Consider the following 15642-nt stretch of genomic DNA (forward strand, 5'->3'; position numbering starts at 1 on the left):
CCCCAATGGAGGAAATGGATGAATTTGTACAAAGTTTTTTGAAATGCGTAATATTCACTTGTAACCAATGTTCAAATTTTTGCGTGTTAAACTACAGAAGTAATATCTACATAGTGGATACAGAAGGGATTAGATGTTCAAAAAAGGAGATGGAAACAAATACAGCTTTTGTGCATTTAGGTTGTTTTTGCATCTCGCTCCTCAATTACTATACAGCTTAACACGATTAACTTTACAGGCAATCAAATGATTTTTTGCATCCAGAAATTTTATACTAGAAATACCGCCAACCGCAAAGTTAATGTGTTAAGCTGTAACGATCAACATGTATTATTTAACAATAAACATAATTCATTAAGTATTTGATTTACGTGATCATACCATGCCTTCCTCGGGCGTCATCGACATCTAAATAAATATATTTTTTAAATGTTATTGGGAAAACCAACAGTTAGACTATTATTTAACCACTCAGAACATTAGAACGTCAAAAGACGTAAATATGATAATAGCGGTCAAGACATTAGAACGTCTTTTCACGTAAACGCGCGAGATTTTACAAAAATCGATTTATTTCCATCACTAGTATACGGATTGCCATGATTTAAAAAACAGAGTATCGATAATGAATAACGCTACGCGTCTGTATTCAAGAATATCTATGGAACGTAGAGGTGCATTATCTAAGCCGATTGGATCTGTCATCTTGTTCGTTCATAATTTATTGCGATTCTAAATAATTTATTAAAAATATTTTAGTTTGGACGGTTAATATTTTGAGGTGACTAATAGTTTTTTATTATATTTCTTCAATATATAAAGTGTTATTTCTTTATGATACTCGGAAAAAAGTACATTTTTCACGGCTTTGAAATAATGGTCAGCGATTTTTACATATTTTTGACGTTTTCATAAAATGTATATTTAGAAACGCAAATATTTACGTATAACAACACAATACGATAGTGGATTTCATAATCTTTCCAAAACATTTTTTAGAATGAGGCTACGTTTCCCAAAACGTGAGTTATGAAGCTTTTAGCAAAACTCGTAAATAACACAAAAATTTTCACTTTTTGACAGTTCTCAAAGGAACACACAGTAAATAAAAGTCTTTGTCCGAGAGGTTAACTAGCTGACGTGTTCCCGGTGTTTCTAGGGTTTATCCTTAGGAGATAGATATATACATACCATCAGACTTTTCAGTAGGCCATTTTAAGATATACAATTCCGTAGTACATTATTTTGATGTATCTCATAAGTTTTAGCCAGCGTTAGCAATGTAAGCACTTGAAATTTTTTTTTACGACTTGATTATAAAACATTGACTTTTCTCTCCTTTATATAAATATAATATGCATGTATTATACATATAAACTTTCGGAAAGAAATTATCTAAATGATAGTGAAAACTCTATCAAATCCGTAGTGTAGTTTAGTAGAACTATGCGCACAAACATAAACTTTGTTTTATACTATTTAGAGATGTGTGCACGATAATTGAATCAATACATAACAGGTTTTCACCGATGTTTCAATTATTAATGAATATAAAAGAAAAAAGAGTTACATTAGCCTATGGGGTGGGATGATGGGAGGGAGGGGAAGGAGATGAACCTGTGTAGAGTAATATATATTGTGTGAATGTTATTTACTGATTTTAGGTTTGAAGATGTGAGGGGCCCAGTTAAATATGTACGTATGTGCAAAACACAAATTCTTAAATAAGCCTTTTTAATTTATACTTGTACAAATAATTACTATTACATCATATAATATTACATGGTTGGGAGAAATTTTCACATTCATAATTTGTCTGAAAACTTATCAGCTTTGCCTTGCCATACAAAACTGCAGAGTAATTCGAGTTGCGCACACTTTATCACTAGTCGGAGGTTGTCTATCATCGGTGTTCGATGGTGTTGGGCACCACTTTCTGGGCGATGATCTTGCCGTAGCCCCCCCGGCCCCCGTCGTAGTCCATGCGATATTCGTCCCTCACCTGAAAGCAACAAATTAATTTTTAAAAAAACTCATTTAGTTAACTCAGCCCTTATAAACTATCGAAATAACATACTAAAACTAAGTTCTTTAGATAATGATTTTTGGCACAGTTAACTGAGCCCTTATACACTATCGAAATAATAATTAATCCTTTTTCTCTATTTTTAGGATATTATTAATGGCATCCAGTATAAATATTTGAGGCAAACTGGAAAGAATTAGTATTTCTCTTTCCTACAAATTAAAAAAAACTACAAATTTACACATCCAACATTGTTCTTGGGGACCGTCGATATGTTTCTATATGAATGATTTAATTAATAATACGGTAAATATATATAAAATATACACAACCATCGCTTGAGCGGATAAACATGTGTGAAATGGCTTTGGCTATGTTCATTGACTGGGTGCCTTCCTTCCCCCAATTGATAATGTGAAACAATATTTCCAAAAACATGTATTGGCACTGGACAGTTTGGACTGTGGTGCATGATAATAAATAAAATGTATACCTGTCCACCGGTTTTTCCCCTCCCATATTGTCTTCCCTCGATGAAGCCCGCGTCCCAGTCGGAACGCACTATTCTATCATCCAATCTGGTGCCATTAACATATCTGAAACGTAAAATCCAATATTATAAAATATGCATCACAAAACAAAGTCATTTGAGCCGAAGTCTTTGAACCCAAATATAAACATTACGCATCCTACCATACTCAAATAATATTCTAAATTACAACAAAACACCGGCAGTACTATATAAGGTATCAAAGACAGGAGCTAAATATGTGTGGCGGTGGGTGGAATCATCCAGATTGTCTCGCTAATTGTAAACAACACGACCTACCTATCTACTTGCGAGTGAACTACCTACTCGCGACGTCTAGAGTTACCTGCGACAATACGTTGCGAGTTGGTCTGGCACATTACGCCAACTCACTAGAAGGTTCTAGCCGATCGCCTATGCGTAATAGCAGCGCCAACCAAAGTTCCAGTAGGACCCAGACTGAGTGAGTGTCTCCGTTTTACTTGCGATCTCGCTTACCTACTAATGCCGTCGGCCGGACTGTATAAATAGGCCCGACGCAGCGAGCAGTCAGTCAGTCATCAATCAGCCGTCATTTAACAAGGCACAACGAGTGATAGGACAACATTCACATAGGTGTACATGACAAAATGTCATTGATGTGCAAAAAAAACAAAGTTGGAGAACCGATCCCTTTGGGAATCCAGCATTTATCGAATGTGAGGAAGTGGTGAAACCGTCAGCAACCATCTGAATCCACCTCTCGGTAAACAAGGTTGCGGGGAGTCCATACAATATTATATTTTCAGGGCTGATAAGACCACACAGTGTATCTGTAAGATAATTGTAGTGTATCCGTAAGATAATTGTAGTGTATCCATAAGATACTGTAGTGTGTCTGTAAGATATTATAGTGTGTAAGAAAATATATTGTATCCAAAAGATATTATTTATTTATTTATTAATTAATTAACGGACTTACGTCCAATATATTACAAAGCGACACAAGATTTGGGACAATGTACAATGCAAGAGTAAAGGATGGTATATAAAAGCAGAGACAAACAGGGAAAACTTAAGTAAATAGAAGTGTCAAGTCAAGACCTTGCTAAAACTAAAGTGATACAAAATATCCTCAATTGCATAGTGAGCGACAAAAAACATTCTGACTTATACCAAAAAAATCAAGGTCTTGACGTGAGTTGACCATTCTACATATTCTGGACAGTGGTGAATTATAAGCATAATTAGTCGAGTGTTGATTGAGGAAGAGCAGTTCTTTATTTCTGAGTTTACGAGAAGATATATTGAATGAGATGAGTTCTAGTAATTAAGGTGAGTCAATAAAATTGTTGATAATTTTAAAGAAACAAATGAGATCAGATTTTTTCCAACGGTCTTCTAAAGGAGAAAGGTTTAGAATTTGTTCAATTTCATAATACGAGTAATTGCCTCTTTCTAATCCTAGCCTCCTAGCAATCCCTTTTAGGAACCGATGTTGAACAGACTCAATATGGATAGCATAAAAAGGAGACCATACAACACAAGCATATTCAAAGATGGGGGCGAACCAAGGAGCAGTAAAGAATTCTAAGGGTTTTTATATTTTTGAAGTCGGAAGTGATTCTAGTGATGAAGCCAAGTAGTTTGAGAGATTTATTAACAATCACATTTATATGTTCCCGAAAAGAAAGCTTGCTGTCAAGAGAGACACCAAAGTCTTTAATAGATTGAACAGTTGTTAACTCTTTGCACGCGGCCGTATCAACTGTTGTTACGGCAAAAAGTTCATACTCACACGCGGCTGTATCAACAGTTGATACAGAAACTTTGACGGCCGAAATTCCAGCGCTCTTTCGTCATAAATTTATTTCTTGCTCACTTGGACATTCGTAGAACTATCACGATGCTGACATCTACAAGAATTTCTCAAAAATAAAATTGTATTTCATAAAAAAAGATCCATAATCAAGTGCGCACCTTTTAGTCCTTTAGTTTACATTTTTGTCAACGGATGGCGTTAGTACTAGTATGTCATTCATAACTAAAAATGATAAGTGATCATGGTGTCCCACTTGTGTCTATCAACGCAGTGGCCTAAGTACACACACGCCGAGTGAATGGCGGGACCACATTCAAAAGATACGTACGTCTTTGTATGAAATTTTATGTTTTTGTTTTTATAAACATCTAAGAGTGTTGACACACGAGGATTTGTTTTCATATTGTGGAGAATAATCTATTCTGTCTATATAGTCCAATAAATCATGCCAGAATGCTATAATTTGACATTTAATTGCGTGCATAGGTATTTGAAAATATGTACCGCGTACGGGTATAGATAAAACGGAGAAAATTAACGCGTTCAAAAGGTTAAGCATTTATTATTTAGTCTGTAGTGTGTCTGTAAGATGTGTATGTATACATATATAATAATAATAACATGGAATTTATATAGCGCAGTTTAGTGTCATTTCACTTCAAGTGCGCATATGTTGTATATTACCGCATACAGGCCTCGGCGTCAGCCCTCGTGTAGTACTCGAGGAAGCAGAAGCCACAGGGTGTCTTCTTGTACTTGTCCAAACCCATAATGACCTTGCGGATGTCCCCGCAACGGCCAAACAGCTCGTAGATCTGCTCCTCGGTGGTGTAGAAGGAAAGGTTGCCCACGTACAGCGTGCACGAAGCTCGCAATAGGCGCTCCTGCTCACCCCGAGACCCCTAGGGAACCAAACAAGAGGAATAATTAAAGTAGACTGAATGCTTTAGAAATGGGATCTCTGAAGAATCTATGCCCTAATTTGTGTTCAAAACGTAGAGATCTAGAAAAAACCTAAGACTAAGGCGTAAGCGTAATGGTTAGAATTAAGAAATGGATGCTTAGATTGTTTTATTAAAATGCTAATTTTCCTGGAGCAGTGTTAGAGTGAGACAGAAAGAGTTTACTTTATATAAGTAGTCATACTCCTTGTGGCCAGAAGGGAGAGTCCAAGAACGGATCGGTCACAATCATATTATTCACAGGAGGCCTTGAGGAAAATAATTTCCCTCAGAGCATATGTCATCTTTGGGGATGCTGTGTGGAGGGTCTTTTTTGTGGAAAGGAAGGAGTGAACCTGGGTCTTGAAGAAACCCATATTATAGGAGATAGGAAACACAGAGGCCGGCAAATCGTTTCACAGCCGAGCTGTTGAACTCAAGAACCGAGTCGTAGAAACGACCTGTTCTCATGTGACAAATGTCAACTGAGTATAAATGTTGGGCGCGCGTTTGGCGTGATTCCTGACTGTGCATCGGTGCTGAAGGAATCAATGACGCTAGTTCCTCGGAGCATCTTCCATCGAAATACCAATAGAAAAAGGACAACACCTGTGCTCTAAAGCGTGCAATCCATTTGTTACGATAGGAGAATCTATCAAACGGACCGCCCGTTTCCGCAGAGAGTTGAGGATTAGATGAACGTAGAAACGAGTGTAAGGAGAATATTTATTAAATGACGTGGAAGTTTATGGTGAAAGAAGTCGGGGACGCCCGAGGAAGACACGCCACGATCAAGTGAATGAAATACTTGAGCCAGGTCATGTCAGGAGTCAAAGCAATAGAAGAGTATGCATGAGACGATATTATAATACGAATGTGAATATTTTTCACAAACTAGGAATATCGTTACACATGTGTAGTAAATTTCATTCATAATTTTATTTATTTAAAAATGACCAACAATCGTTCGTTCCTAAACCGTGTCAATTAGGCAACGTAGATCACGTTACCGGCTGCTAGGACAATTGTCACTGGGAATCTACCAACGTTGGCCGATGTAATGTCTTTGACACCATTATCAATATTATCGTTTTTATAGCAAATAAAAATTGACATGGGTAGGTGTAATAAATAGAAAAAATGTCATAGTGATGTTTTTGATAATAAAACAAAACAGTGAAAATACCCTGATGGAGTATGTTGTGTAAAGTAGAGATGAGTTGGTTCTGCGTTTTAAGAGTGTTTCCTTTTAAAAGAACTAGAGTTCTAAGAGTGGGTTCCGAGTTCTTGGGTACGAACTGGGTACTGGGTGCCAGGAAGCGTTATTCCAGCCCCGAACCCGCACCAGCTGAAAATTAACTTATTGGTACCGAAAAAGAAACCCAACATTGCATAAAACTCCAATACTATTGGACAATAAACATAACTTTCACTCACCGCAAAGCCCGTAAACAGAATCGACTTCTATATAAGCAAGGGTGACGTGTCACCACTCACCAAGAACCCGCGCAGGTTCTGAGAAGGCGGGAAACGACACTGCCGAGCGCTGGGTACATATGAAGAAGCATTTGGGTCCGAGTCGGAGTTCTCTGGGAGTAGTTGATGTGAAAAAGGAGTAGGAGTGAGATCCGCTTTCCACCAAGGACTCATTCGGGCTGAACCTACACATCACCAGTGTGAGGGGAGTGGGAAAGGGAGGAAGATGGGGAAGTGGAAGATTGAAATGTACCTGGCCATTCAGATGAGTTGGGTAAGTATACAGAAAATATGGACATGCTTTATGCACATTTTATTTTAAAAACGCTTTGTAGTAATTAGATAATAATGAGAAGTAAGTATTTTAGTTTCCAGAAATGGAAAATAATGCATTTATTATAGCAATAATTAAAATCGATTGTTCAATTGGCGGCCATTGTTATTGATGTAAACATTTTTAGGTTTGTTTTTTCTTCTTTTAGACCCAAAGTATGAACCTAAAATATGTTCTTAATTTTTTTAAATTAAAAAAAAACTATGGTAAATATTCGGGATCGCTGGCTACGCTTAATACGATATTTTTGAAATAAAACCTTTTGATTCACCTGCAAATGCCTGTTTGTGCAGAAAGTATGATAATGTGACACTTACAAAATTAATTATTACGTATATGTTTTCAGTAATAGTTATCTGAAAAGGCTATTAGGCTAGGTAAAGAAATTGGAATAAAATGGGAAAATATACTATAGGAAAGATATGTAATAAAAAGTAAACAAGTATAATTCTAACCTTAAAATGTTGATCTCTGTACGAACTTAATTCTGCCGTTACTGCGGCCATTCTGCATAAAAATGTTTAATTTACAGCAGATACTCTTGTAAACGATAAAACTATTTATTTGTGAAAATTACACAGTTAAAACAATGAAAAATCATACGAACAAAACGCAAACACAAAACAATACGCGTACACTTTTGACCATCTTTTGACTTTTTACTGCTTTTGAGAATTATTTTATTTATCTATGGTCATTGGTCATTTGTCAATGACTAGTGTTGGTACTTGTAATATTTAAATATCGATATTTGAGGAAAATTGAGTTAGGCACAAAATCACTAAAATTTGATTGCTTGATATGAGGCTAAAAAAAATAGTTGTCTTGTAAAGTGGTGAGATTAATAAAATTGATTTTTTTAAACAGCTGTTGAAGACTATAATTTACATGTTAAATAACAATGATAAAACTCTTCAAAAATATGTAGGTATTTACAAAAACTCTCCGGAAACAAGTATGGCTTCCACATTGCAGAATCAATGGGATGAATCTAAAAAAATACAACCAACGATTCCTTCAAAACCATGGTTTTCTAGAATTCTAGACTCTCCTTGAATTCTCAACATATCCATTTGCGTGAAGAAATTTTCCCTCAAAACTAAAAAAATAACATCTTGTATTTGTGTGTTTAGCGTATTTTGCACCACTTCAAATACAAATCATTAAGTACTCATACAAGATGGCCGCCAGGCAATTTCTCCTAACCCTAGATTTGGCTTCAATGCCATTCATACAAAATCACACTAATGCTCTGTCCAGGGCTTTTTAGGTCCATTGCTGGAACAATCATAAAAATGTAGGTACCTACCTATTACAATTTACAATAAAAAAGTTGGGAAAACCATCAACTATTTAGTTAAAGACATCTAATAATCTTAAAACAAAATACTTGATTAAAACAGCTGGAATTTTTTATGCTGTTATGTTTTCTTGCTGTGAATGGATTAATAATATGTTGTACAATAATAATACATTTTTTTAAAAGTAATGGCGGAAATAGAGATGTTTGTATTTAAATTTAGGTCCTACAACGAAAGTTTTATGGTAACAGTATTTTTTTCGAAAAAGTGAAATGATCTTGCTGTATCTTTTATGGCTGCCAAATAATTTGGCTAGTACATTGATAAATTGGGTCATCCGGGAATGTTACCAAATTACTTATAGAAGGGACAAAATTAGTGCAGCAATCATCAATTCATGCATTGCATAAATATATTAATAAAAATTGGTGTTCTCGGTGATTATGCATAGTAGTTTTTTTGTTTTTATAACATTAGTACTTACCTAAGTACGTGCACAGTGCGAACATTTTTATTTTGAATCTTGGCGGCTTTTTTCCATTTTCAAAAGATCTTAAAGTTGCGATTGTTATTCGAGATAAAATACGAAAAAATGGCAGACGAGGCAATTGACCATTTAATAACCAAAAGTTATGATACAGAGAATTTGAAAACAACATTCAATGAAATTCAACTAGCTGCTTCCAAACAGGTGAGAAATTATATACATACCTAGTTTCTTACATTTGTTTTCTATTCCATTGATTGATTTTTATTTTAGGACCAAGATTTTATCCCAAAATTAAACTCTCTGATTGGGAATGCGGAAACTACATTTTCGGATGTGCTGAAGACTTTATATGAGAAAGAGAAAACAGGAGAGAGACTGAAGGGCATCTCTGGTAATATTATTGAATGTTTTTTAACCGCTGGAAAGCCAAGTTATCTGGATATCTAACGTTTTTGTGCTCATTGAATGCCAGCTTATCCCTAGCGAATGAGCTAGAAGTTCAACCACACTACCGCTGTATTTGTATATTGTTTGGCATTCCAGCAGTTAGTGAATATATGAAACACTTTCAGTTCGAATTAAATATTGTGTTGTAAATTAGATTACGAGGATTCAAAAATTCACAATCTTGAGAATCAAATAAAAGAAGAAATGGAGCTCTATGAGAAAACGAAACAGAAACAAAAATTTGCACATCATCTCGAGGAGTGTGAAGAAGAAAATAATGAAAAGAATGTGTAAGTTTTAACATAAATTAAAGATGTCAACGCATATTCTACTTATCTACTAGTGTTTGAAGTTTTCTCTTGTTTTAACTTCTAAATAATTTTCAGCAATAATTTTAAAAACTTTATGGCAGAATTGACCCGTTTGTTTGAAGAAGCTCCAAAACTTAATGTGAGTACCTAAATAGTTTATCACCATTGCTACAAATAATATTTTCTTTAAATAAATCAAGAATGATTTGGAATATGGCTGAATTCATAATCAACAGATTTTTTTTCAAATGCTTTAGCACAACAAAATGTCTATAATATACATATGTTTTAAAATGTATCCTGACCTTCTTCCATATCAATCAAGGCTATTGCAATGCATCTGTTTATTACCACATGAATACCGCGCAAGAGACCCCACTGTCTGTAGCCAGTTGGCATCCTCAATTGGGTTAAATTGTCAATAGACAGATATTGCCATTTCAAGCAAATAATTAGACTGTTAGTTGTTGTATTATAGTTCGACGACAACAAAATACTTTTCCCTAGCATCCTCTGGAATGTAGCACCTTGCGCGGGAGGTGAGGACGGCTTGGCAAGCCACTATCAAGCATTAGTGAACTACTAATAAATCACGCCCTTTCTGCACCTGGTAAGAGACGGGCATCTGCGCACTTTCTTTTGCTTGTAAGAACTGTAATTATTAAAAGACTTTTGTAGAACTTACTGATGATTCCAGCAAGATGAGGTGCTGAGGGGTGAGATCGCCCAGCTGCGGGAGAGAGCCGACAAGGTTCAGGAGAACCTGGTTGACTTGCAGATGAAGATATCCTCGGTGAAACACATGTTCTGCAACTCCAACACGGATGACAGCAACAATGTCTTGCTGTCATTGAAGAATATGTGAGTAGCATGCATGCGGTTGGAATCACCCGCACATCCTGAAACAAACTTTAAAAGTTTTAAAATTATCAACTACAGAAAAGCTATGCAAATTACGCTTCCAATTCTACCATTTATGAAGAGGACTGTATTATCCTTCTGTATTTTGCATTTGCACTAGGAGGACTATAATATCCTTCTGTATTTTGAATTGTAAAGAGAACTGTACCTATCATCCTTCTGAAAATTGCATGAACAGAAAGAGTTCTCTATTATCCTTACATACTTTGCATCCGTATTATACTTGTGTATTTTCCAATTTCAGGAAGAGTTCTGGCGACGCAGAATTTATGAAATCCTGGCTGATGCAGAAAAATAATGGCTGGATAAAGAACGTTGAGAAGGTGGAGAAACTGATGGACAGTAACACCATTATATCTAGCGATAGATCTTAAACGAATTTTTCATTTCAATTACATTATCCAGTCAATTGTTGTTATTATTTTGAAATACAAGTCATACAAATGCTGTTTGTTTCATGTGCATATTTAAAATCAATAAAATGTAAAAATATGGAAAACTGAATTTATGTGGGTTGCATCACCGAAGCAGAAAACAGCATTTAACTGATAATAGTTCAATAAAGATGATAGTAGACCGAATACTATATAAAAAAGATCTCTGAGGCATACGTGTGGTAAAACTTTATATGAGTACGTTGGAAAGAATGCTAGGCTAATGTAAGCGTAGTAGTTAAGTTAATCGGTATTACAATGGAAGATGCTCTGAGGAACTACCGTCATTGATCCCTTCGGCACCGGTGCGTAGTCGGGATAAACGCCAAACGCGTGCCCAACATTTGTACACAGTTGACATTTGTCACATGAGAACGGGTCGCTTCTATGATTCGTTCTTAAGTTCAACAGCTTGGCTGTGGAACGAACTGCCGGCCTCTGTGTTTCCTCCCTCCTACAACATGGGACTCTTCAAGACCCATGTTCACTCCTTCCACTCCACAAAAAGACCCTCCACACAGCATCCCCAAAGATGACATAGGCCCTGAGGGAAATTATTTTCTTCAGGGCCTCCTGTGTGGAGAATATAAAAAAAAAAAAATAAAAAAAAAAGAAAGAGACGCTTCGACGGTTTGGACATGTCGGACAAATAAACAAAGAAAGGAATGTAAGGGGAATATTTGACGTGGAAGTTAATAGTAGGAGTCGGGGACGCCTAAAGAAGAAATGGCAATGATCAAGTAAATCAAATATTTCAAGGACGGGCTGTTTCAGAGAATTTGAATAATTCATCAAATTTCAAAGTTAAAATTCAAGTTCTATTCAAATACTGTTTTAATTCATATTTTGGGCCAGATAATAAGAGAACTTGAATATGGTTGAGACCCTTAACCTCCCAAACTGGGCTCTAGACCCATCGTTTTGTACCGCAGCGGGATGGATATATTTATATGTCAATATCTGTACACACTGATCCCTATATTCCTACCCACCCCTCATACCTTTTTCCTTACCAGAACTTCCTCTCCTTAAAAGGATCCTCCATGCAGCATTCCCAAAGATGACATAGGGCCCTGAGGGAAATTATTTTCTTTTCACTCCCGTGTGGGGTTAATGTAAAAAAAAAAATTACTTTCAATAGTAAAACTAAGATAATATTATTTAAAAAAATATATAATTGCTTTGTTTAACCTTTCCCTTACTGTGCTAAAAAAATCCACGCGTTCCGGTGCTGTGTAGTCAATACACATCTCAAAATAAGCGATTTAATATCGAAAAACTATGAATATTCATAGCTAATCGATTATGTTTATTATATTTTATATCAAAAGTGATAATAATTGTAATTTAATTGCTGAAAACATGAAAAAATCATCGGCAGATGCTAAAGAAACGTGCGAGGGGTCCACATCTAACGACGGTTCGCGGCCAACTGGCTAGCGGTGCGGCTGGCGGCTGGCACAAACACAGCTGTGCGGTCGGTAGGTATCGATGTTTTTAATCAAAATACAACTGCAGACGTGGGAATGTCTCATGTTCCCGCATAGTGAATTAAAGCGAGACATCAATAGCGTGTCATTTCCTTGCACACTCTTCGCGTATTAGTATCACACAGTTGATTGTATTGGTGTATTTGTTCTCGATTTTTAACAAAAATCTATGATTTTTAATTGAATTTGAAAACTACGTAAAATATTATTTTTTTAATTCAATGCATAAATGTATAACGGAAGAACACCTAAAATCTGAACCCAGAATTTATTATATTTATAGAGTTATTAAAGTTATTAGAAGCAATGTGTAGTAAATACACACCACAGATAAGGAAAGGTTAAAATACTTGATTAGGATTCCTTTCTTAGATTATCATGGATAACCCCCCTTAAGTATCGCGGTCGAGGGTTGAACACGGTGTATAAGTCGTACATAAATAAAAATGCAATAATCATTTCAATTTGAAGCATTACAAAAGTTTATTAATTTCACATTCACTTGTAGTTATATAATTCTTGTGCGTAATAAGGCAAATACAAAGTTGTGAACATAGAGGTATAAACAGTATAAGAAAAAACATGTAGACAAATCGTATTTTATGAAACACAAAATTAAAATAACTAAAGAAATAATAATGTGATTACGTAACACATATATATTTTTTAACGGAAAAGACTAAAACTTATGAAAGTCATGATTAATGGTAGTAAATTTCCCTTAGCGTAAACATATTGAAAATATCATTTTATGCAACAATAAAAATGTTTGAGGGGAAAAGGTAGTACATCATTTGGATTTATTTTAATGTGGTTCTGATAAAAAACCAAAATGTAGGTAAATATTATTATCATTTGACATAAAATGCTTTGGTAATAATTCAAACTATACAATTTTTTATATGCATAACACTGAATACATTGACTTTAGCAGTATGGCAACACTTTTTAAAAGTTATAATCACAACATGATATTTATATTTTTTTAGGAAAATTGTCAATGATAATATATTATTTTCAACATGAAAACTTAATGCATAATAATTGTAAATATATTATTTCTTTTAAATAACTGTATATTTTATACACCTAAATGCCTATATGAATACATTTCACAATCGAAGGCAACATTTCAGAATAAAATTTAGTACATTTTTGTCGTATTTATGGCATAGAGATATTTTTTTTAAATATTATGTAATATATTTCTTGATATCAACCTGAAAGCTTGCCAGCATTGCAAATATGAACTGCAGGTATCAATATCATATTTTTAAATGTTTTTTTAGCACTATTTAAACCTGATTTCATTGTTAGCAAACTAAACCAGAAAATAAATCAATATTTATTTGAATATTACATATGTATTTTACGTTCGTCATAACTTAACCTAACGAACCTGATTTGAGCCAAAAAGCAACTACTAAAGAAAAAAATAAACAATTAAAACTACAGTAAAAAAAAAATATGTGATAAATTTTTCGACATAAAAATGACCAAAATTAGTATTAATTTTTTAAGTTTTAATTTCTTAACATAATTAAGTAGTATAATATAAACTATTAATGTTTAAAAAGTTAAATTTCATGATGTAGAACTTTTAATTAAATGTTCTCTAAAGTTTTTAATCTTGATAAATAAGCGTAACAAAAAATATATTGTAAAATAATAAAAAATATACAAAAATGTCAAATGAGATTTAGAGACGGAACAAATTTAAATGCAACCAAAATGGTTTTTATAATTATAAAGCTTAAATTATTTTGCTTGAGTAAATATTCAAAAAGCGACACAAGCAAACGCTCTTAAAATTAAAGTACAAAAAAACTTCTACGCAATTTGTTGAAAAATGGGGAAAAAATAAACATTTTCAAAATAAAGACGTAGCGAGAGCAAAAATGTTTTGTTGTATAAAACAATAATAAATTATACTTATTTATAAAAAAAAACCCTGAAAAAAAATGCAAAAATTCTGCATACAAAAGAACATAATTTTTTCTTTGATTATAACAAAATACAGATCAAATCTCACCACGATTAAATCTGTCGAACCTTCAAATATTTTACTATCCACATGAGGATTTAACAAACATGATCCCCGAAGTTACACTAAAACACATTCATTCTCATTGTCAAAATGTGCCGCGTGATTGGATAGACCGCGTTAAAACGGCCGGCGTTTAAAGTAATAAAGTACCACAAAAAGTGATTAACTCATTTGCGTGTCCAGACTAAAACAAATATACTGCAAAACATCCCTTGTACAATTTCATTTTAGTATTTATACTGTGTATCATTCATTTAGCTGTAGAACAGTAACCAATAGCCCGATTCGGCCATTTATTTTTTATTTGAAAGATCGTTTAACAGCAAGCCATCTGTTATCTTTTATATCCATTTATTATGAAGAAAAGTTGTACCATAGAGTAGGGCAATTACAATAATTTGACGCTCACCAGTTGAAAACTACATTAGTTATATTACTGGCCTTGAACAATGTAAGTATCAGTTCTGCCGGCCATTTTATTGCGTTATTCGTGCAAGTGGATATTTATAAACGCATCATTCTGGAAAAGTTGAAATAATGAGATTTGACTTGGTAAATACAACCTTAAATAGACAAAAGCAATTTGCTCACTAAAGAGAGAAAATAAATAAAGAAAAATAATATCATATTCTGTCCGTAATAATTTGCAGGTCCAGGACATAGAGACGGCAGCGATCCTTGTAAATGGTGTATATTTATTATATGGTCATGTTTAGTCTTTAGCTTCCGGTAGTAAGTCCATCCACCAGGTCTGGGCCTGATTTAGATCACACTCTCCCAGGTTGATGATAACCTGGAAAATAATAAACAAAAAAGATTAATACCATATTTCAAAGAAAAATAAAGATATTTATTCAGGTTGCAAATAACCTGACAATATTATTTTAATTCCTTCTATTACCATCACTTTAACTCTTTGAACGCGGCCGTATCAACTGTTGTTACGGCAAAAAGTCTATACTCACACGCGGCTGTATCGACAGTTGATACGGAAACTTTGAATGCCGACATTCCAGCGGTCTTTTGACATAAATTTATTACCAGCCCGCTTGAACATTCGTAGAACTATCACGATGCTGACATCTACAAGAATT

At 34.4% G+C, this 15642-nt stretch overlaps 3 protein-coding genes across 3 annotated transcripts in view; 1 reads left to right on the top strand and 2 right to left on the bottom strand.

The window, feature by feature from the left end:
- Positions 1-1713: 1713 nt before the first annotated feature.
- On the bottom strand, positions 1714-7791 carry Cbp20 (cap binding protein 20). Its single transcript, XM_089647126.1, has 4 exons — positions 7563-7791; positions 5041-5258; positions 2520-2622; positions 1714-2002 (listed from the first exon to the last, which is right to left on the bottom strand). Exons 1-4 carry the CDS (start codon positions 7611-7613, stop codon positions 1904-1906), a joined length of 471 nt encoding a protein of 156 aa, XP_089503252.1. The 5' UTR covers positions 7614-7791; the 3' UTR covers positions 1714-1903.
- A 1204-nt stretch (positions 7792-8995) lies between these two features.
- Positions 8996-11006, top strand: LOC149411227 (uncharacterized). Its single transcript, XM_089647117.1, has 6 exons — positions 8996-9099; positions 9169-9289; positions 9500-9635; positions 9732-9795; positions 10354-10517; positions 10822-11006. The coding sequence occupies exons 1-6, from the start codon at positions 9001-9003 to the stop codon at positions 10949-10951; spliced, it is 714 nt and encodes a 237-aa protein (XP_089503243.1). The 5' UTR covers positions 8996-9000; the 3' UTR covers positions 10952-11006.
- Positions 11007-13026: 2020 nt separating this feature from the next.
- Positions 13027-15642, bottom strand: part of Esyt2 (extended synaptotagmin-like protein 2) — a 78419-nt gene continuing 75803 nt past the window's right edge. The window contains exon 24 of the mRNA XM_089647202.1: positions 13027-15341. Coding sequence (XP_089503328.1) covers positions 15261-15341 — 81 coding nt within the window. The 3' untranslated portion in view covers positions 13027-15260. The remainder of the gene's footprint in view (positions 15342-15642) is intronic.

This window comes from Hesperophylax consimilis, chromosome 26 (genome assembly GCF_061612785.1).
Source record: "Hesperophylax consimilis isolate HC1 chromosome 26, BYU_Hcon_1.0, whole genome shotgun sequence".
NCBI lineage: Eukaryota > Metazoa > Arthropoda > Insecta > Trichoptera > Limnephilidae > Hesperophylax > Hesperophylax consimilis.

Excerpts from the sequence above, each read along its gene's own strand:
- Cbp20 (XM_089647126.1), bottom strand. The coding sequence starts at position 7,613 with ATGGCCGCAGTAACGGCAGAATTAAGTTCGTACAGAGATCAACATTTT. Across the intron at positions 5,259-7,562 it reads ACAGAGATCAACATTTTAAG|GGGTCTCGGGGTGAGCAGGA; the intron begins GTTAGAATTATA and ends TTGGTTCCCTAG. Across the intron at positions 2,003-2,519 it reads GGGGAAAAACCGGTGGACAG|GTGAGGGACGAATATCGCAT; the intron begins GTATACATTTTA and ends TGTTGCTTTCAG.
- LOC149411227 (XM_089647117.1), top strand. The coding sequence starts at position 9,001 with ATGGCAGACGAGGCAATTGACCATTTAATAACCAAAAGTTATGATACA. Across the intron at positions 9,636-9,731 it reads GAAAATAATGAAAAGAATGT|CAATAATTTTAAAAACTTTA; the intron begins GTAAGTTTTAAC and ends AATAATTTTCAG. Across the intron at positions 10,518-10,821 it reads TTGCTGTCATTGAAGAATAT|GAAGAGTTCTGGCGACGCAG; the intron begins GTGAGTAGCATG and ends TTCCAATTTCAG.